The sequence below is a fragment of the Heteronotia binoei genome, chromosome 17 (genome assembly GCF_032191835.1).
Source record: "Heteronotia binoei isolate CCM8104 ecotype False Entrance Well chromosome 17, APGP_CSIRO_Hbin_v1, whole genome shotgun sequence".
NCBI lineage: Eukaryota > Metazoa > Chordata > Lepidosauria > Squamata > Gekkonidae > Heteronotia > Heteronotia binoei.
In genome coordinates, this window is record NC_083239.1 from 33,997,938 (window position 1) to 34,018,814 (window position 20,877).

The following is a 20,877-nucleotide window of genomic DNA, read 5'->3' on the forward strand; positions in this document are numbered from 1 at the left end:
TGTTATGTCCATTTCTAGCCAGGTCGACTGATGAGCTGCTCCTCTTCGAGCGTTTGCCTGTGATAGCATGTTCCCACGGGGTGGTGTGCATCTTACTTCAGTGGTCTGTGGCACTCTTTGCTTGCACGTAAGCTACTGCCTCTTGTTTTCCCCAAAAAACAGAGCTGGCACCAGCATAGAAGAAGAAGAAGATGATATTGGATTTATATCCCGCCCTCCACTCCGAAGAGTCTCAGAGCGGCTCACAATCTCCTTTACCTTCCTCCCCACAACAGACACCCTGTGAGGTGGGTGGGGCTGGAGAGGGCTCTCACAGCAGCTGCCCTTTCAAGGACAACCTCTGCCAGAGCTATGGCTGACCCAAGGCCATTTCAGCAGGTGCAAGTGGAGGAGTGGGGAATCAAACCCGGTTCTCCCAGATAAGAGTCTGCTCACTTAACCACTACACCAAACTGGCTCTGCCCCATACCATCAGATGGGGCAGTTGCTGGGACTTGGGGCTTCTGACAAACCCCACTGCTGCTGATTCTCTCCCCCCCCCACACACACACACCAACTCTGTTTCCTGGCCTGTTCATTTGTGAATTTCTTGCCACCCACACTCCCAGCTGCACACACTGCCTAGTGCCATCAGAGGAAGTGCTGCTAGCAATGCAGACAGGTGTAAGCATGGGCAGTGGGTAGGCTTGTGATCGCAGCACAGGAAGAATGGACAGACAGGTAGTGAGAGACATCAGTGAGTGGGCATGAAGAAGGCCCCTGTGAGCTCTCTGCTCAGGGCCCTGCCCCCAGAATCTGGAGCCAAATAAACAGTTTGGGAATATTTTTGTACAAAGAGCATCCTGTTAGTTTGGAAGCAGAAGATAACTGCAGCAGGGTGAGCTATGTCTTGTAGATGGTGATGATGATTTGCAAAGGAAAGCTGGCAGGAGTTGATGATTAGCGAAGGAAAGTTGAAGAAACGATGGTTGAGAAGGTGGCATGATAAGAGGTTTACAAAATTATGCATGGGATTGAGAAGGCGAAGAAAGAAGTACTTTTCTCCCATTCTCACATTGCAAGAACGTGAGCTCTCAAGGAAGTTAATGAACAGTAAGTTTAGAACAGATAAAAGGAAGTGCCTCTTCACCCAAAGGGTAATTAACACTTAGAATTGACTGCTGCAGGCTGCGGTGGCAGCTACAAGTATAGAAAGCTTCAAGAAAGAATTGGATAAACAAGGAGCAGAGGTCCATCAGGCTATTAGCCACAAGGTCAAGATCAGAGGTGTCAAACATGCAGCCTGGGGGTCGAATCAGGTCCCTGGAGGGCTCCTATCAGGCCCTCGAGCTGCTGGCTGTCATCTGCTTCCTTCTCCCTCTCTGTTGCTTCCTTCACATCACAGCTTGCTTTGCCAGGCTTGCTCAATTGCATAGGAGCTACAAAGCAAAACTTCGATTTTCTCCACTGGCTGAGGCTCCTCCCTGGAGAGGGAGAGCTTTGCCATGCTCTCTCAGTCACACAGCATTGTTACTGAGCCAAGCCTCTTTTTCTTCAATTGGCTGAGGTTCTTCCCTTGGGGAGCAAGGGAGGAGAGAGAGCTTGCTTTGCCAGGCTCTCTCAATCACACAGCAGAGCTACTGAGCCAAGCCTTTCTTCCAGGAGGCTGAGGCTTCTTCCAGGAGGCTGAGGCTTCTCCCCCTCCTGGTTGCCTGGGAAAGGAAGGAAAGAGCCACAGCTTCCTTTGCCCAGTTCCCTGGATCCCACGGGAGAAATACAAAGAAAGCACCTTCAAGACCAACAAGCACTAATGTTTTAAGCATGTTTTATTTTTAAGCTTAAAAAAACCAACCTTGTGTTTGTGTCCTTTATAACGTTTATAGCTCTGCTACCTAATCTTAAATAGGTACACACATGGCCTGGCCCAACAAGGTCTCATTTATGTCAGATCCAGCCTTCATAACAAATGAATTTGACACCCCTGGTCTAGATTGAACACTCTGAGGCAATGATGTTCTTTATTCTTGGTACTCGGAGGGCAACGGGAGGGCTTCTGAAGTTCTGGCCCTGCTGGTGGACCTCCTGATGGCACCTGAGTTTTGGCCACTGTGTGATACACAGTGTTGGACTGGAGAGGCCATTGGCCTGATCCACCATGGCTTCTCTTATGTTCTTATAACTGCTTCTGAAATCATTCCTGATCCCTTAACACCCATCCTACCCACCTAACGTGCAGGGAATTGCATGGAGGCTGAGGCAACAATATATGGATCTGGGTGCTAATCCAGCAGTGTCATTCACAGGGTAACAGAACAGGTCATCTTGGATTCTGTTCTAACGCAGGACAATTAGAGCAAAACAATAATTGTGTGTGTAAACTGCCATCAAGTCAGAGCCGACTTAACAGCAACCTCGTAGGGTTTTAAAGGCAAGAGTACTAACTAGGCTGACCCATGTCCTAGCAAAATTGGGATCGCCTGGGCCAATTACGTCAAGGCAGAAGTATCTTACCGAGATTAAATTTTCTGAAATCAGTTTGGAGCAATGGGGTGCTTACTCTCACAAGCTTACTGTGGTTCAGTGGTGGAGAGGCTGTCATTTTCTAGGGCTGTTTAAGTCATATTGTCTTGGGAAGCTGGAAATTGTCCTCCTGTTTTCTCTCTTTTCCTAAATCCTCATGTCACCCACTTCCCCCGCCCCCGGCCGTGGCTCTGCTGAAACAAGATCCATCCATATGGCACACACATAAAAAGAACAGAACGGATACACTTATGTGCTTTAATGTCTAGGGAGACTGGGTCTTGCACACTGTAGTTGTGTGCAATGATATACATCCTCAACCAGTGAGCTACGGCTTGAATGAAAGCAAAATGAAAACCGGGACAGTGTGGCAAGAGATCTACGCGACAAAGCTATGCTAGTCCTATATGCCTGTCAGGTCCTCTCCTCCCGCCTTTGCAGTTTGTGCGTTGATGCTAAGAAGTGTCTTTTAAAGATCCCTGTACCACTGCTCTCAGGTGTAGTTCCTGTGGAGAAGGATCAACTGAAAACACCTGTCTGCAGTGTAGGTATTTTTAAATTATTTTCATTACCGTCTGCCTTTCTCTCATGTACTCTAGGCAAATTACACAGAGTGAGGCAATGCAGTTAACAGGATGGGACATTCAGTGAACAATGCAACAGATAGTAGAGCTAACCAGAAGTCTAAAAAACAGCAGAAGCAAAGCGTAAGTGCCAAAATGGCACATTAATTGATAAATTCTGTAATAGGATACTAGCTTCAGAAAGCTATACACAGTATTGGCCAATGTCCCAAATAATTTTTTTTTCAAAAGAAAATTGTAAATCATTTAATAAGAGACACTCTACTGTATATTGTGTATGCCCTGAAAGAGAAGAGAAATATAAATAAAAGTGTGCCTCCAACTGTAGAAAGACCACTGGATGATTAATAGATTGTGGTGGAGATGTAAGGAGGTCTCCACTAAGCTCAGACTGTAGGGAATGCCTTCCTGGGCCTTGTAAAGTTAGTGGGATACACCAGACTAAGGCTGTAAGGCTATCTGCATTTATTTGGGGGTAATATATCCAATTAAGAGAACTTAACATGAATTGGATTGCGATGGGTAGGCCATTAAATACTTCTTGTACATTTTATCCTGCTTTTGCCTATTTTTACCCTATTCTTGCCTACCAGAAGGGCTGTGTGGATGGAAAATATATAAAGAAATACAGCTTCCCCAAAAGCTGAGAGGATTGAGTTGCCAACCTCCAGGTGGTGGCTGATCTCCCACTATTCCACAGGTGACAGACATCAGTTCACCTGGGAAAAATGGCCATTTTGGAAGGTGGAATCTTTGTCATTATACCCCATTGAACCCCCCTCCCTTTGCCAAACTCCACCCCCAAAATCTCCAAGTATTTCCCAACCCAGAGCTGGCAATCCTAGTGGAGGGCAGAGTCATAACAAATAAAGTATGCAAGTAGAGTTGCTAGCTCTCGATTGGGAGATGCCTGGGGTAAAGACTGGGGAAGGTGGGGTTTGGGGAGGGACTCGAGCAGGGTACAGTGCCACAGAGTCCACCCTCCAAAGCAGCCATTTTCTCTAGGGGAACTGATCTTGGTCTTCTGACAATAAATTTTAATAGTGAGAGATCTCCAGGTGGGATCTGGTGGTTGGTAACCCAACATACAAGCATCCCATGGTACATAGATCCCAGCGTTTAATACACTGGCTCTGATCACATACATTAAATAATGCACTTTCCACCTGGATTTTGCCAGTTCACATAGTAAAATCCACTTGGAAAGTGCACTGAAAGTGGATTGAAGTGGCATTATTTAGTGTGTGTGATCATAGCCACTCTGCCTAGGCATAGCGCTCTAAGAACATCACCTTTACTTTTTAAACCAGGGGTGGCCAAACTGTGGCTCGGAAGCCACATGTGGCTCTTTTGCAGGTATTGTGTGGCTCTTGAAGCTCCCACTAAGCAGCGTGGAGAAGGCATTGATCTCTTTAAATCACTTCTCCAAGCCAAACCAGCTGGTGGCTTGGATAATGCATTTAAAGCTAAAGTTGCTTTCTTTCTACCTTTCCCACTAATTTCCTGCCTGACTGGCAGCTCTCAAACATCTGATATTCTGTGAGGCTCTTACATTAAGCAAGTTTGGCCAGTGGCCACCACTGTTCTAAACTGACAGCTATGCATTACTCTGTAGCTAGGTCCCGCCTCCTTTAACTCAGACAACCAATTAATGTACTAGCAGGGCCTACCCGTCCCTTGGCGCTCAGAATTCTGCAAACGGGAGCGGGGTGGGGGTGGAAACCAATTGTATCCAAAGAGTTAAGCTAGAGTTGTTCTACGTTGTAATCACAATTCCAGTTCTACTCGCTCTTTTCCACCGTGGAGTCGTCAAGGTTGTAGTGCCTCCCATTGACTACCACGGCCAAAGATGAGTTTTCCATTTTTGCCGGAAGTTTAGATAGTGCGTCGCTTTATTTTATCTCTTGAAGGCAGAAGCCGGAGACCCGCTCCAGAATCTGTCTGACGTCATATGTGCGCGCCGGAAGTTGTTCTCCGTGGTGGTTGTGAGGCGGCTGGCCTCAGAGGGGTTTCTGCTATGGCGACTCCTGCTATCCCTCCGCCGGGAGGGCCCCCCGGAATGCCCGGGGGGAAACCTGGACAAGGACCCGCGGCCGTCGGGGGAGGCGCGAAGAGCGGGGAGGAGCGGCTGAAGGAGATGGAGGCCGAGATGGCGCTGTAAGTTCCCGTAGGACTGCGACCCATAGAGTGTAGTAAGCCCCACTTATCCCATGCTCAGAAGTAGGGTTGTCAGGTCCAATTAAAAAACATGGAGACTTTGGGAGTGGAACCAGGAGACTTCGGGGATGGAGCCAGGAGGCACTGCGGGTGGAGCCAGGAGCCAGGTTGTGACAAGCAGAATTGAATTTCAAAGGGATTTCTGGCCATCACATTTAAAGAAATAATGAAGGATAGGGGCACCTTATTTTGGGGCTCACAATTGGACCCCTTGGTCCAATCTTTTTGAAACTTGTAGAGTGTTTTGAGTAGAGGCACCAGATGCTATGCTGAAAATCTGGTGTCTCTGCCTTAAAAAACAACACCTCCAGAGCTCCAGATACCTGCAGATCAATTCTCTCTAATACCCTATGGGAATCGGTCTCCATAGGGAATAATGGAGTGCCCAGCAGACATGCCCCTCCCCCGCTTTCTAATGACCCTGAAGTGGGGGCAGGGCAACCCTACTCATGGGACAAATGAAGAGCTGGTAATCCTAAACTGAGGGGAAGGGGGGGTCTCCATCAGATGTCGAGGGAGGCTGGGCTAGGGAGCAAAATGGGTTCAAAGGAAATTGAGCTGTGTTGGGACATGTGAACCGAAAATCCAGTGACACATTAAAGCCTAAGAATATCTATCTTGATAGGAGCTTTCATGAATCAGTTTTCATGGCATAGCCCTGTTGGTCTGCAGTAGAACAACTAAACTCGAGTCCAGTTAGAGACCAAGATTTCTGAGGCAAGAGCTTTTGGGAGTTAAAGTTCCCTTTGTCAGATATGTATCTGACAAAGGGAGTTCTGACTCTTGAAAGCTTATACCCCCACAATCTTGTTGGTCTTCAAGATGTTACTGGACCTAACAAAAATAGACATGCATCATATATTCCTTCCCCTATGTGGGGCTTAAAATGGCCTGATAGGGACATTTTTGACCAGGGAAACTCGCCTTTTAAGGTGTTGGTGGAGTTTAATCTAGTTATTCATGAGCCAGGTGTCCTTCTCCATTCAGCTGTAATCTCCTGGCAGAATTTCCCCAAGGCATAACTGTCTAAGGAAGTGAGCTCAGTTTGTGAAAATTCATATTGAAATAAATGTTAGTCCTAAGCATACTATCATACTCTTGTATTATTTTGCTATAACACACTAATATGGTTACCCCTTTGTAATCATTGGAACATATAAAGTTGTGTTACACCAGTTAAGATACTTGGTCTGTCAGGGACAGTTTTGTCTATTCTGGCTGACCAATAGATTACTGAGGTTTTTCATGTCACTTGCTACCTGATCCTTTCAGCTGGAGAGGCTAGTGATTGAATTTGGAGGCTGCTGCATGCCCAACAGATGCTTTCTCACCCAGCATTTTTACTTGAAAGGAGCTGGTAGAAGGTGATGTGAAAGACCTCTGCCTGAGACCTTGGAGAGCTGCTGGCTCTCTGAGTAGACACTGCTAACTCGAATGGACCAAAGGTATCAGTGTCAGACAGCTTCATGTGTTATCCCTTAAGCCACAGTTTATTTAGCTGAGCTGTTGCCATTTCATCCTATTCTGGTGTGTCATGGAACCCAAGCAGGCTACTTGGAGCATCCCCTGCCCCCACCCCCCATTCACATCCTACTTCCACCATAAATTCATTAAATGATGGAAGGAAGCCTTTTCCTCCGGGTTTATCTCCCATATGGAGCTGACGATACCTTTCTGAAAGGTAGGTATCTCGCCATCCAACCTACTCAGATGCTGTGGATTGCTAAAATATGTGTAAATACACTAGCTATAACTCACACGGAAAATAGATAATTGAAATAACTGGTTAAGCAGTCAGTGATGCTCTGCCTTCTGTGGTTGCTGAGATGTCATATTTTAGAGCTCTGAAGTGCCGTGGTGTTCTTTACAGATTTGAACAAGAGGTGCTGGGTGCTCCTGTTTCCTTACCTCCTGTGACTCCTGTGGTGGAGGCTGTCCCTGTTGCCCTAGCAGTGCCAGCCATGCCTGCAGTGCCACCGGTTCCCGTCATCCGCCCTATCATTGCCACCAACACTTACCAACAGGTGAGAAGCCTATTTAAGGCATTTACTTTGGAAGCCTGGTTTCAGTGGAACTTTCGAAGTCTGGCTTAGTTGAGGGGATAGTCTTGGTTCTGAGAGGTAGAGAAGGAGACCGTATTTGAGATTCTCGTGCTGTGTGGAGATCATGTCACTCTTGTACTGTGGCAGACGCAGGAGGAACAGACTTCAGGTTTAAGCTGTTAAAGTTTATTTATTTTATTCCACTTATATCCCGCCCTCCCCGCCAAGGCGAGCTAGGATGTGAAGGGGGGGGGGGAATGCTCCAAGTTGTGGTACTGTGCAATGTTTCTGCTTGAAAAATAGATGATGCAGTGCAATCCTTCACTGAGCGAATCTCATGGCCCTCGATGCTGTCACTTGATAGCTTTCCCATGTATCTTGTCTTGTTGGATTGTAAGCACCTTGGGGCCTCAGCAATGAGAAGAAACCAGTTTTGTGGACATGACCAGAGCCTTCTCAGTGGTGGCACCTGTGCTTTGAAATGTTCTTATTAATCAGTGCCTTTTAGACAGCTGGCCAAAACATATTCTTTCAGTAAGGCATTTAGATTATGGTTTTTAGCAGCTAGATGAGGGAGCAGAAGTTGTGATGAATCTTTTAAGGATATAAACGTTAGCGTATTTGCAGTAATTTTATTTTCCTATGTTTGTTGTCCTAACCCTGGATAGCCCAGGCTAACCTGACCTTATTAGATTGTGGAAGCTAAGCAGGGCTGGACCTCGTTAGTTCTTGGAAGGGAGACCACCAAGGAATTTCAGGGTTGCTATGCAGAAGCGGACAATGACACACCACCACAATTAGTCTCTTGCCTTGAAAACTCCATGGCAGGGAGTCAGATTATACAGCCTGGAGGCAAGAGCTGGCCTGTCCAGGGCTCTCATCTGGCCTGCAGTAGAACAAAGCAGAAGTCCAGCCAGAGGCGTCACTAGGGTGGGTTGCACCCTGGGGTATAACTGATTCAAGTCACCCCCCCCCCATTGGGCATCACCCCTTTTGGAGGGCTGCGTCACCCCCTCCGCACACAACCCCGCCCACTTCACATGGCCCCTCCCTCATCCACCCTCTGGTCACATGACCAGCCCCCGTAATCCAAGATACCAGTTTTGCAGCATTTAAGTTTCCCCCACTCACCCACACGCTTTTAGCTGAGCCGGCGGCAGCGCGGCCCCGGTTTCAGAATCCCGGCCAGCCCACACACAGCAGCAGCGTTCTAGTCCCAGGGCCAGCCCCTTCCTGTTGGGGGGGGGGTCATGGGTCAGTGCCTGGGGCCAATGAGAATGCTCTGGGGGAGGGCCGATGACCCCCTTGGCCCCGCCCTAGTGACGCCGCTGAGTCCAGCAGCACCTTTAAGGCCAACAAAGTTTTATTCAGAATGTAAGCTTTTGTTTGCATGCAGACTTCATCAGACAGTGGAATGGGCACAGTGAGTGGAGCCACACACAGCTGGTGGGCAGCGGCCCAGAATGCAAAATGGTACAAAGTTAAAATCCAATGGCAACACAGTCCAATTAACAAATTGAAAGAACATTTGGTCTGGACAGCATTTGGTCTAGACAGCATTTGGTCTGGATAGCATTCGTGTGGGAAACCAACAAAAGTTGTCCGTCAGTTGTTCTGCTGCCAGCAAGCAGGGCCTAGAATGATTTTCTTAGCCTGCAAGCAACTGGTATGAGGGGGAAGGCAGGAGACTGCTGGGGGAGGGGGCACACGGTGAGGTGTGTGTGGTCGAAACTGTCAAGAAATGAAAGAAAATGGCTAGGAGGCAGGTAAGGTATCTCTTGGGGGGAAACCTAGTTTTGCATATGATTAAATACATTTAGTGGGGCTTTTGTGAATTCCCCAGTAAATCCGTCGCTTTCACTCCTAGGAATCAATTGCTTTTGTTTGTATTTTGAGTAAAAAACAATGTTGTTAATTGAGTTTGCCTGTGTCATTTATAAAGTTATATTTCCAGTACGTGACATTACATTTTATGGCAGACACGGTTCAGCCACGCAAAGTAACATTTATGTCAGATCCAGCCCTCATAACAAACGAGTTTGATGCCTCTGCTCTACAAGGTCTCTGTAAATCAGCTGCGACTTGGTAGTGCTTTATGCACACACACACACACACACAAACATTTATTATAAGCCCAGTGAATTAGCCGGGCTAAATCAAATGGTTGCTAATGTATGCAGTGAATAAATACATAGTTCCAGGGCTTTTTTTGTAGCAGGAACTCCTTTGCATATTAGGTCTCACACCCCTGATTTAGCCAATCCTCTTGGAGCTTACAGTAGACCCTCTAAGAAGAGCTCTGTAAGCTCTTGGAAGATTGGCTACATTGGGGGGGTGTGGCCTAATAGGCAAAGGAGTTCCTCCTACCAAAAAAAGCCCTGCGTAATTCCATCATCTCTCATAGGCTGTTACATATGGGGTGAGCTGTAATTCCCTATTCTTATACAGACATGTAAACGTGAGTTTCAGTTCTTACAGACCAGGGTTTGGACATAGGGAGGGGGACAGGTGTGTGCAGGCTGACCTGCATTTGGCTGTTCATCCTGCTGAGCCAACGACCCATCCTTACTGGGATTTTTTTTTTCTCATTCTCCAGGTCCAGCAGAGTCTGGAAGCCCGAGCAGCAGCCGCTGCCACTGTGGTGGCTCCCATTGTGGCTCCTCCAGTACCTTTTGTAGGCCCAGGTATGCCTTTGGTGGCCTTTTTCTATCTAGCAAGGCTGGTTTGTTTGTCCTACTATCTGTACCTACCGAAATCACAGGTCTGCTGGAGGGTGGGAGAGATAAGTAGAACTGATGAGATTCCACATAATAAGTAGTTTATTAATCACTTAACAACTCTTATGATTCTATGATCTTTGGAAACACACAAACACCCCTTTATGAACTGAAGGGAGCGCTATTGCTGGCAGTACCACATTTGCAGAACGTTTGGTTTATCCCGACTTCTGTATCGAATGAGTAGTCTTCATGCCAGTGTGCCCCAGGGAATAACGTCGTTTTAATGAAATATTTTGCAGTCTTCTATCCTTTATCGTATGCTTCTTTTGTGTGCAGTGGTGGTAACAAGGATTGCAGTCACATCTCAAACTCAGTATTTGCCTTTCAGCTGTACCCCCACAGCGGCCTCCAATCCTCCGTCCGACTTTTGTGCCTCATGTCCTGCAGAGGTCCGGTGAGTTCTGTTTTGTTTCACTCATTGCACTGCAGGGGAGTGACATTATGCTTTTAGATGACCCTAGAAGGTCTTGTTAAAATGTCTGCTTTTCATGGTAAAGGTTTCGTGCTTAGTCTCTAGCATCTCCAGGTTTTGGGGGAGGGGGGGGGAGTGTTTAAAAAATATCTTTTGCAGCGTGGCTGGCAAATCCTTCTTCCTGAGCTCCCTGGAGAGCTGCTGCAGCTGGTCTGGATTAGGCTAGACAAGCCCAAAAGCCTTCTGAAGGATTCAGCTGAGTTTCTGGGCTATCCCACCATTTGTCCCCACTTGCTTTTTCTCTCTTCCAGGCAGGTGTGAGCACCGGTGTTTAAATACACAAAAGCTACTTTCTTTCTGACCAGAAAGCTTTTAAAGTTTAATTTCTAACCTGGGCCTAGCCCAAGGGCAGCATCACAAGTAGTATTTGTGTAAAGATTTTAATTAGCCGAGAGGTCTCAAATACATTCCCTTGGCTGGGTCCAGACTGGCAGCTTGGGGTGCACAGGAGGCGTCCCAAATCAGGCTGGCTCAAAATGGAGTGGTGGAAGCCCATCCACACACTCCCCACAAAGCACCTGTATCCCATGCGGGAGGCATTTTGGCATAGTCAGAAGGCTGTAGCGCACCATCCCCCAGCTCAGTTTGGGTTTCTTTTCCCCCCTCCATTCATTTCAGGGGTTACGTATCTATGCGCTTGGAAGCAGTGTTTTGTTGTTGCTGTTTTTAAAGCCAGAAGCAGCTTGGGACGGCCTGGCAGGTTCACACCGCCAATCCGCCTTGCTTGCGGCGTCTGGCATTCAGACTCCGGAAAGGCAGATAGCATGCGGCACAAGAATTGGTTACCACTTCGGAAGTGGTAGCTTTTTGAGCTGTCGGAGATGCCTCGTAAGAACGGGGTGAGTACGGGAGTGGGACAGGAGGCAGATGTGCTTGTTTGGACTTGATTTTTTTGATCCGTTTGGGAGTCATCCTTGTGTCAGCTTCAAGTGCCAGTCTGGACCCAGCCCTAGTCGGCCTGATGGCAGTCCTTTGTGGTAGGTCTGTATTGCAGGCAGCAGAGTGGGGTGGGCTTCTGATTGGGCGGCTTTCCTAAAGCTAGTCAAGAGTTCACAACGAAGACTACCTTTGAGTTAGACGCTGTTGTATTCTCAGCCAAAGCTTCCAGCGCTTTGCAGAGAATCAGCCCAGCAAGATCCGCCTGTCAAAATACTTCTTGGTCCCATGATCAGCTGATGTTACAGTAACTGGGTATCACTGCCTCCTAACTAATTCCCCCCCCCCTCTTTCCAGGTGGTCCCAGGCCCCTGCCAATGCGGCCTCCTCATCACCAGCCCATGGTGGGGCCCCCCATGCCAGGCCCTCAGGGTCCACCGATGCTGATGGGGCCGCCGATACAGAGAGCCCCTGGTCCACCACTCGGAGGCATAGGGCCCATGAGGCCCGGTCCCCCTGTGAGTACCTTTATTACAAGAGGACAGGTGAGCACTTGCTGGATTTGCTTTCCCCAGGGTGCTGAGCCTAAGCACCCCCCCTCCCCGTGTGCCTGAATTACAGTTGAATCAGAAGAGGACAGATCAGAACTTACAAAGGGATGCTGAGGGGAATTCGTACATTGGTCGGGAGAGGGTAGCGCTTGCATTGAAATTGCTTTTGTGCCAGTTGCTCAGGATTCAGATTTAAATGTTGAAACAATAAGGAATTTTATCAGCAAGGTGGGGGGAAACTAGGTCACAACCTAGCTCACCCCAAAGGCTCCTATCAGGGTTCCTATTTATTTTCTTTTTTCACCATCGTCTCAAGATTTATGGTGACCTTGTAGGATTTTCAAACGTTTTAGAACAAATCAACAGTCGGTCCTTGAGCATTTAGAAAGGATGGCTGTGATCACTAAGAGCCAGCCTGGCCATCTCAATATCAAGTTATGTCAGACTAACCTTATCTCTTTTTTTCGAGAAAGTTACTACCTTGCTGGATTAGGGAAATGCTGTAGACATAGTTTATCTTGATTTCAGTAAGGCTTTGATAAGATTCCACATAATAATCTTGTTGACAAGTTGGTAAGTTGTGGTTTGGATCCTATTTCTGTTCAGTGGGTCTGTATCTGGTTGACAGATTGCACCCAAAGAGTGCTTGTTAAGTGGTTGTTGGAGAGAAGTGGCAGGTGGAGTGCCTCAGAGATCTGTCCTGGGACCTGTTTTGTTCAACATCTTTATAAATAGATGAAGGAATAGAGGGAATGCTTATTAAATTTGCAGACGATTCTAAATTGGGAGAGGTAGCAAATACAGTAGGAGACAGGTTTTCAAGGCAAGAGACGTTCAGTAGTGGTTCATCCTGTGAACTTAGAGGGAGGCATTTGTGAATTTCCACATTGTGCAGGGGGTTGGACTAAATGACCCTGAGGGGGCCTTTCCAACTCTATGATTCTGTTTGCCTGCCTCTGTATTGCAACCCTGGATTTTGTTGCTGGTCTCCCATCCAAATACCAGCCAGGGCTAACCCTGGTTTGGTGTAGTGGTTAAGTGTGCGGACTCTTATCTGGGAGAACGGGGATTGATTCCCCACTCCTCCATTTGCACCTGCTGGCATGGCCTTGGGTCAGCCATAGCTCTGGCAGAGGTTGTCCTTGAAAGGGCAGCTGCTGTGAGAGCCCTCTCCAGCCCCACCCACCTCACAGGGTGTCTGTTGTGGGGAGGAAGGTAAAGGAGATTGTGAGCCGCTCTGAGACTCTTTGGAGTGGAGGGCGGGATATAAATCCAATATCATCTTCTTCTTCTAAGTTCTGACAAGGTCAGACTTGGCAGGGCTATCCAGGTCGGAGCCAGGGCTGCTTTAGATAATCTTAACTGATCAAGAGACTTATATGGGAGTACTTTTCAGATCATTTAGGGGTTTAAAGGCCAGTGCTTTGCTGCTGGAAAGACATGTTTTGTTTTGTTTTGTTTTAATTTCTTTACATCTAAAAATCAAACAGAAAACCAATGGAAACATAAATAGATACAGTTCTAGGCAGTTACTCCTGTCTCTGCTCTATGTTTTTCAGAAAGCTTATGTTAGACTAAGTCTTCATTGGATTGCACTTTGTCGTTCGAGCAAGGCATGTGTGTCCCATAAGCGTAGGGCAGCCAGAAAAGTTTCTTTTGCCCCAAGGGAAGTGGCATAATTTGCAGTCTCTGAGCATGCTTTGGTCATACTGGATCCGATCAAAAGAGGGTAATTGTGGCCGGATTCTGCCTATCCAGGCAGGACTGCAGGCTGGCACATTTACTAGATTAGCTAAGGGCTGTCTGCAGCAGACGAGGCATGAGCCTTCAACTAACAGCACCTCTGAGCCATAAACCTTGCTTTTTAGGGGAACTGCAGTTCCATCCAGAACAGATTGACTCCATGACTCCTGCACATTTCTAATTTTGTTGGCCAATAATCCCCAATTGGTTGTGTTTCCTGTATCATACCATTGATTTGGGCATTTCATATTTTGTTGACCAAGAACCCCTTTTTTTGGTTGTATGCAGGGCTTTTTTTTTTGGGCAGGAACTCCTTTGGATATTAGGCCACACATCCCCTGATGTAGCCAATCTTCCTGGAGCTTACAGGGCTCTTTGTTCAGGGCCTACTGTAAGCTCCAGGAGGATTAGCTACATCAGGGATGCGTGGCCTAACATGCAAATAAGTTTCTGCTACAAAAAAACGCCCCCCGGTTGTATGTCTCCTATGTTGTTGACTTGCGCATTTGGCTTTATGTGACTTGGCCTATGTGGCAGAAAATCTTATCATTCTTCTTTGTGCATTAAATCTTCCAATGTATTTTCTGAAGAAATGCTTTAAGAAATCTGTCTGGGATGACATTTGAATTGCATTAAAGAGGACGTAAGCTGGAGGTGCAGGTCAGGCAGCGACGTGAGCGTGCAGCTCCCGGATTAACAGCTGTCTCACGGCTTTCTGTCCGCTAGGTTGGCCCGGGGATTCCTGTCGGCCCTCTGGCTCCACTGGTGCCGGTCCCTAGGCCTGTGGTGGCACCTCCCAAAGTGAACCCCACTGTCATCCAGGCAGCTCCCACCGTGTATTCTGCCCCGCCGGTGAAGAAGCAAGAGGTTAGTGAGCATCCCGACACCTGAGCACCCTGCAGGTGAATCCTTTGCAAGTGACCTTGTTCAAGAGAAAGAAGTCCTTTTCTCCCTTTCTCACAATACAAGAACTCGTGGGCATTCGATGAAATTGCTGAGCAGACAGGTTAAAACGGATAAAAGGAAGTACTTCTTCACCCAAAGGGTGATTAACATGTGGAATTCACTGCCACAGGAGGTGGTGGCGGCCGCAAGTATAGCCAGCTTTAAGAGGGGTTTAGATATAAATATGGAGCACAGGTCCATCAGTGGCTATTAGCCACAGTGTATGTGTGTATATGACATTTTTTGCCACTGTGTGACACAGAGGGTTGGACTTGATGGGCCGTTGGCCTGATCCAACATGGCTTCTCTTATGTTCTTATGTTCTTAAGATGCAGGAGGGTGCACAGCGGTTCTTTACATAGGCTTCTGAGGAATGCCTCTGATAACATGCTGTCATGTAACATGATAACATACTTGAAGGGCTGTCCTATAGAGGATGGTGTGGAATTGTTTTCTGTGGCCCCAGAGGGTACGACCAGAAGCAATGGGTGGAAATTAAATCAAAATGGTTTCAGGCTCAACTATTAGGAAGAACTTCCTGACCATTAGAGCGGTTCCTCAGTGGAACAGGCTTCCTCGGGAGGTGGTGGGCTCTCCTTCCTTGGAGGTTTTTAAACAGGCTAGATGGCCATCTGACAGCAATGAAGATCCTGTGAATTTAGGGGGAGGGATTTGTGAGTTTCCTGCATTGTGCAAGGGGTTGGACTCGATGACCCCGGAGGTCCCTTCCAACTCTGATTCTATGCCTGCTGTCCTGAGCATCATGGCCTTTCCCCCTCTGCCTGCAGGAGGAGCATCGGGAGCCCCCGCCCCCCGTGGTAGAGGAGAAGGAGCCGGTCCTGGAGGAACCGGTGATCGGTCCCAGCATGCCAGAACCAGAGCCCGTCCCGCTGGTGGACCTGGGTCGGCTCCCTTCGCTGCGTGCGCATGAGCCGCCGCCCGCGCGAGGGAAGCGCCCCCGAGGACCTGACTCCGGCTTCGTACCTGTCGAGGTAAGAAAGGACGGCCGCTGCCCGTGAGAGCTGGTGTCCCAGCTTTGGATCAATGCTTGCTTCTTGGCTGGTCTGCTAAAGGGAGAGTGAGGAGTTGTGTGAGAAGAAGAATCAGAGGCCGAGAAGACTTCACAGCTGTCAGAAACGTAATCCTGGAACATTCTGTGTGGAAGTCACATTCTCAGTTATTGAGCTTAAGGGTACTGGATAACAGAGTTGGCTCTTTGGAGTGGGGTTTATTTAATGGCAAGAGGCAGGGCTTTTTTTGTAACAAGAACTCCTTTGCATATTAGGCCACACACCCCTGATGTAGCCAATCCTCCAAGAGCTTACAAGGCTCTTCTTACAGGGCCTACTGTAAGCTCCAGGAGGATTGGCTACATCAGGGTGGTGGGGCTTAATATACAAAGGAGGGTCTGCTACAAAAAAAGCCCTGCCAAGAGGTATGAAAGGGTTAATGTCAGGAGGGGTGTGAGAGAGGCTAAGCCGGCCTAGTCAGGAGTAAACCGTACTGCAATAATGGGATTTCCTGCCTCGTGAGCCTGCTCAGGAATGCAGCCTTACTGCTCAAATCATCCTGCTTTTCATTGGGGTAGGGCCAGGTTTGCAACCTAAAACGGATTAGAAACCCCTGTATTTAAGCTGCATCAGCTGCACAAGGCTGTTGTGAACCTCTGAGGTTGGAGGGCGGGCTCCAGAGATTCCTCCGCCCTCTTGGTTAGTTCTCACACATGGAGCTACCTAATCCTGAGTCAAGCCCTTGCTCCATCAAGATCCGTCTTGTCTGCACAGGCTGGCAAAAGTTCACATTGTACATCACCCAATGAGCCTTTTAAAACCAGAGATGCCGCATACTGACCGTTGGGTCTTCTGTATACTGAATGACTGCTCTGCTGTTGAGCTCCGGCCTTCTCCCCTCCCTTGAGCCACGGCCTTCTCTCCACCCTGTACACCAAACTGCTCACCATACAGAAAGTCCAAGGTTCTTTGCAGTACAGCAGGGGTGGTCAACGGTAGCTCTCCAGATGTTTTTTGCCTACAACTCCCATCAGCCCCAGCCATTGGCCATGCTGGCTAGGGCTGATGGGAGTTATAGGCAAAAAACATCTGTAGAGGTACTGTTGGCCACCCCTGCAATACAGGAATAGTACTTCACCCAAAGGGTGATTAACACATGGAATTCACTGCCACGGAAGGTGGCAGTGGCTACAAGCATGGACAGCTTCAAGTGGGGATTGGATAAACATGGAGCAGAGTTCCATCAGTGGCTGATAGCCACAGGGTATGCCTCTCTGACTGAGGCAGTGATGCTCTGTATTCTTGGTGCTTGGGGGGGGCAACAGTGGGAGGGCTTCTAGTGTTCTGGCCCCACTCATGGACCTCCTGATGTCACCTGGTTATTTGGCCACTGTGTGACACAGAGTGTTGGACTGGATGGGCCATTGGGCTGATCCAGCATGGCTTCTCTTATGTTCTTACGTTCAATATCTGGCATCTTGGGTTGCCAGTTTGGTGTAGTGCTTAAGAGCGTGGACTGTAATCTGGGTTTGACTCCCCACTCCTCCGTGCTCAGCTGCTGGTGTCTGTTGTGCAGAGAGGAAGGGAAGGGGATTGTAAGCCGCTCCGAGTGAAGGGCGGCATATAAATCCAGTCTCGTCTTTGTTTGCAACTTTAGAGGAGGGAGGCTAAAGTGAATCCATCGCTGTACTCCTGTAGCGCATGGACGAAACAGCATGCTCTGCTCTCTCTCCCCCTCCCAAAGCCTGTAGCGGAGAACACTCCTGAGGACAAGAAGAAAACCAAGCAGGAGAAGCTGAAGCGTTGCATCCGCACAGCGGCTGGCACCTGCTGGGAGGACCCCAGCCTTCTGGAGTGGGACCCTGGTGAGTGGCTGGGCTTGCGAGTGTCCATGAGAACCCCCGTCCCAAATGATCACGGCTCTTCCCCTCGAGCCTGCAGTCACAGACTGGAATGGTGGGTGGGTGTCCCAAGCAGAGCTTCCAGCCAGAGCTCTTCCATCTTTTATCCTCAGATAGCCACATTATACCAACATTCAGAGCAAGAGGTCAACAGAGAGCTGGTATAAGAGAGCCTGCTTGTGCAGCATGAAATAGACCATTCCATTGAAAGTCAGTGTCCCCTCGAAGCTGAGTTAACGCGAGCTAGCTCACAGATTTGTAGTCTCCAGCTCACACATTTTTGTCTCAGCTCAGGAAGGATGACCCCAGAGCACACTAATTTATGCAGTAGCTCACAACTTTAATGCCAGTAGCTCACACCGTTAATGCCAGGAGCTCACAAAGTAGCATTTTTGCTCACAGGACTCTGCAGCTTAGAGGGAACATTGCTGAGACTTGACATGTTTCACAGTCCTTGAAGCTTCCTCAGCCCAGATAGTGTTCGTTGCATGTCCTTCATTAGAAAGTGGCACACACGGGGTCTCACAATAAGTCATAAATATACACAGCCCCATCCTGCACCATTATTTTAGCACACTGGCACAAATCTGTGCACGGATGACTTAGGTTACTGGTCACTGCTCGCCTCACTCATTTCCTTTTCTGTAACAAATCTTTAAGAAGCGTTCTCTGCCTTTCCCTGCACATCCGGGGTATTCTGGCACCCCACCTCCCTCTCCAGTATGCTTTAGTATAAAGATTATGGCTTTAAAGCCATAGGTTGCAGATCCCTGCTATAACTATTAAATAACTCCCCTTACATAATATGGCAGAAAAATTAAGTCAAACATTATCAAGTAAATCTGCAGTTTATACTATGGGGGAACTAAGATTTAAAGGGAGAGGAAATGTGATTCTGCCTGTCTACACAACAGACCCAGACAGCACTGAACAGAGGCTCCTTGAGGGCCTGTAATTCTGCTTAGGCAGGCTTTCCTGTCCCCCGGGCTTGTTCTGGGTCCCCTCTGTTTCCTTGCTAGACACTCCCTCCTAGGCAAAGGCTCAAAGGCAACAAAACTCCCCTTCCCTCACGTCTTGCGCACTTCCTTCTTTCCTGCCTGCAAGACGATTTCCGGATCTTCTGTGGGGACCTGGGCAATGAGGTGAACGACGACATCCTGGCACGCGCCTTCAGCCGCTACCCGTCCTTCCTGAAGGCCAAAGTGATCCGGGACAAGCGTACTGGCAAGACTAAAGGTTACGGCTTCGTCAGCTTCAAGGACCCCAACGATTACGTCCGGGCCATGCGGGAGATGAACGGTGAGGCCTGGCCTGTATCGGAAATGTGGGCTGTGGTGTTGAGTCCCTAAGATATAAAGGTCAGGCTTAGCTGGTCCCTACAGGGGAGGGCCAGAAGAGAGAGGCCCAGCATAGACTAGCAGTTGGGGTGTCAGACTAGGAACGGGGAGACCCAGGTTCAGATCTCCACTCTGGCTTGGCTTGGAGAAGTGATTTAAAGAGCCAAATGCCTTCTCCAAGCTGGCCAACAGGGCAGTGGGGGCTTGGAGAACCACATTTTGGCCACCCCTGCTATAGAAGGTCCAGGTTCCTTCAAAGCTTGATCACACTATGCCAAGCTGTAAGGCAGGAGTCCGGAGGAACCTGCTCACCTAGCTGGCCTGTGTCACTATCCTCCACATTTCCGTTTTGTGTGTTTTCTGCGTTAGGCAAGTACGTCGGCAGCCGGCCCATCAAGCTGCGCAAAAGCATGTGGAAGGACCGCAACATCGACATAGTGCGCAAGAAACAGAAGGAGAAGAAGAAGTTGGGGCTGAGGTAGCCGGGCAGAGAGTTGATGGGCCGTTCACCCTCCAATACCTAACGAGCAAGGAACCAACAGGGCATCTCTGAGCTGTCGAGTGCTGCCCTCTGGTGGGCAGGATGCCAATCGCAGGCAGGCTTTGCAGATAGGAGATCTCAAGTTCCCCACAGCTCCTCTGCCAATCAGCCAGCAAAGCGCATGCTTAAGATTTGTGTGCGCATAAACCTCCTTATGGCTCCTACAGACTTAAAGCGTTTGAGTGGGCTTAATCCTGATGAGACTGTGTTCTTCCACTCTCTTCTGGGGAAAAACATTGAAACTTGTAACAATAGTTTTCACAGTGGGGACAGGGAGCGTCTTAACCAAATAAACGTGTCTCTATTTTGTTTTCTTACTACTTACACTTCAGTTGTTTTCTTTGGGACTCCGCTGAATGATTTTCCTCAATTCTTAGCCTTTTTTATCTTTATTGAAGCAAACAGCAAAAGGAAGTATAAAATACAAAGATACATAAAATATACAGCCATCCCTTTTTCCTTTACAACCATGGATATCGACTTCCTTTATCATTATAGGGCAATTATAATATTAATTCAGTCTGTCTTATTGCTAGTTCTGTGTATAGCCTTTGGCCATAATAGGTCTTATCCAGGTCTGTCTCTGGTTTTCTGATATTTTGTTGATTTCGCAAGGATATAGATCTCTCTTATCTTCAACAACCAGTCTTGTAATTTAGGAGTATCTTTGTTTGTTTCCATTGGGCTTTCTAGGGGTTAGAAGATGATGATGATATTGGATTAATATCCAGGCTTGTCTGCTTAGGACTAGCAGCATCTCTGTGGGGATTCAGGCAGAGACACCCATTACCCAGTCCTTTTAACTGGAGATGCCAGGTTTTCAACCTGGGACCTTCCACAAGAGATGCTGAGGAATGAACCTGGGACCTTCTGCATGCAAGGCAAGAGGTTGTGCTGCTGAGACACAGGCTCCTCCTCGGCTCTGTTTGTGTAAACAGGTGTGGCGGACAGGTCCTGCATCTGCTAGCTGGCCCCGCTGAGCCCTTCCCGGTATATTCACCTGAAAGGGCTCTTCTGCTTTGCTGCCTCGGTATTTGCAGGGGTGGCCCAACGCCCCATGGCGCCCTAGGCAGACTAGCTGCCTGGTGCCTCCCCCCTCCCCGCCACGGCTCTGCACACCCCCACGCCTCCTCCTCCCTCTCTTCGGACCCTTTCCCACCACCCCCGTGCCAATTTCAATGCCGGAACAGTCTCTAGTGCCGCGTTCTGGCTCTCTAAAGTCCCTCCCCCTCCCTGGCCAAACACTGGAATCGCGGGTAAAACCACACCGCGGGGCCAGCAGGCGCTCACCATCTCTCAGCCTGGAATAGTGTCCTGAAAGGGCGACCCCCGCTGCCACTGACTCCTCTCTTCCCCACTTCCTGGATGGGAGAGGAGGC

At 48.5% G+C, this 20,877-nt stretch overlaps 1 protein-coding gene across 2 annotated transcripts; it reads left to right on the forward strand.

The window, feature by feature from the left end:
- The first annotated feature begins 5,015 nt into the window (after positions 1 to 5,015).
- On the forward strand, positions 5,016 to 19,815 carry RBM42 (RNA binding motif protein 42). 2 transcript variants are annotated; one of them, XM_060258052.1, is made up of 10 exons: positions 5,016 to 5,240; positions 7,171 to 7,324; positions 9,939 to 10,026; positions 10,451 to 10,516; positions 11,828 to 12,015; positions 14,491 to 14,631; positions 15,498 to 15,701; positions 17,464 to 17,584; positions 18,725 to 18,919; positions 19,327 to 19,815. In XM_060258052.1, the coding sequence occupies exons 1-10, from the start codon at positions 5,035 to 5,037 to the stop codon at positions 19,437 to 19,439; spliced, it is 1,476 nt and encodes a 491-aa protein (XP_060114035.1). In that variant the 5' UTR covers positions 5,016 to 5,034; the 3' UTR covers positions 19,440 to 19,815. The 2 variants fall into 2 exon arrangements, with proteins under 2 accessions (XP_060114035.1, XP_060114036.1); XM_060258053.1 differs by having other exon boundaries at positions 5,049 to 5,240; positions 11,828 to 11,988.
- The last annotated feature ends 1,062 nt before the right edge of the window (positions 19,816 to 20,877 follow it).

Excerpts from the sequence above, each read along its gene's own strand:
- RBM42 (XM_060258052.1), top strand. The coding sequence starts at position 5,035 with ATGTGCGCGCCGGAAGTTGTTCTCCGTGGTGGTTGTGAGGCGGCTGGC. Across the intron at positions 5,241-7,170 it reads ATGGAGGCCGAGATGGCGCT|ATTTGAACAAGAGGTGCTGG; the intron begins GTAAGTTCCCGT and ends TGTTCTTTACAG. Across the intron at positions 17,585-18,724 it reads CCTTCTGGAGTGGGACCCTG|ACGATTTCCGGATCTTCTGT; the intron begins GTGAGTGGCTGG and ends CCTGCCTGCAAG.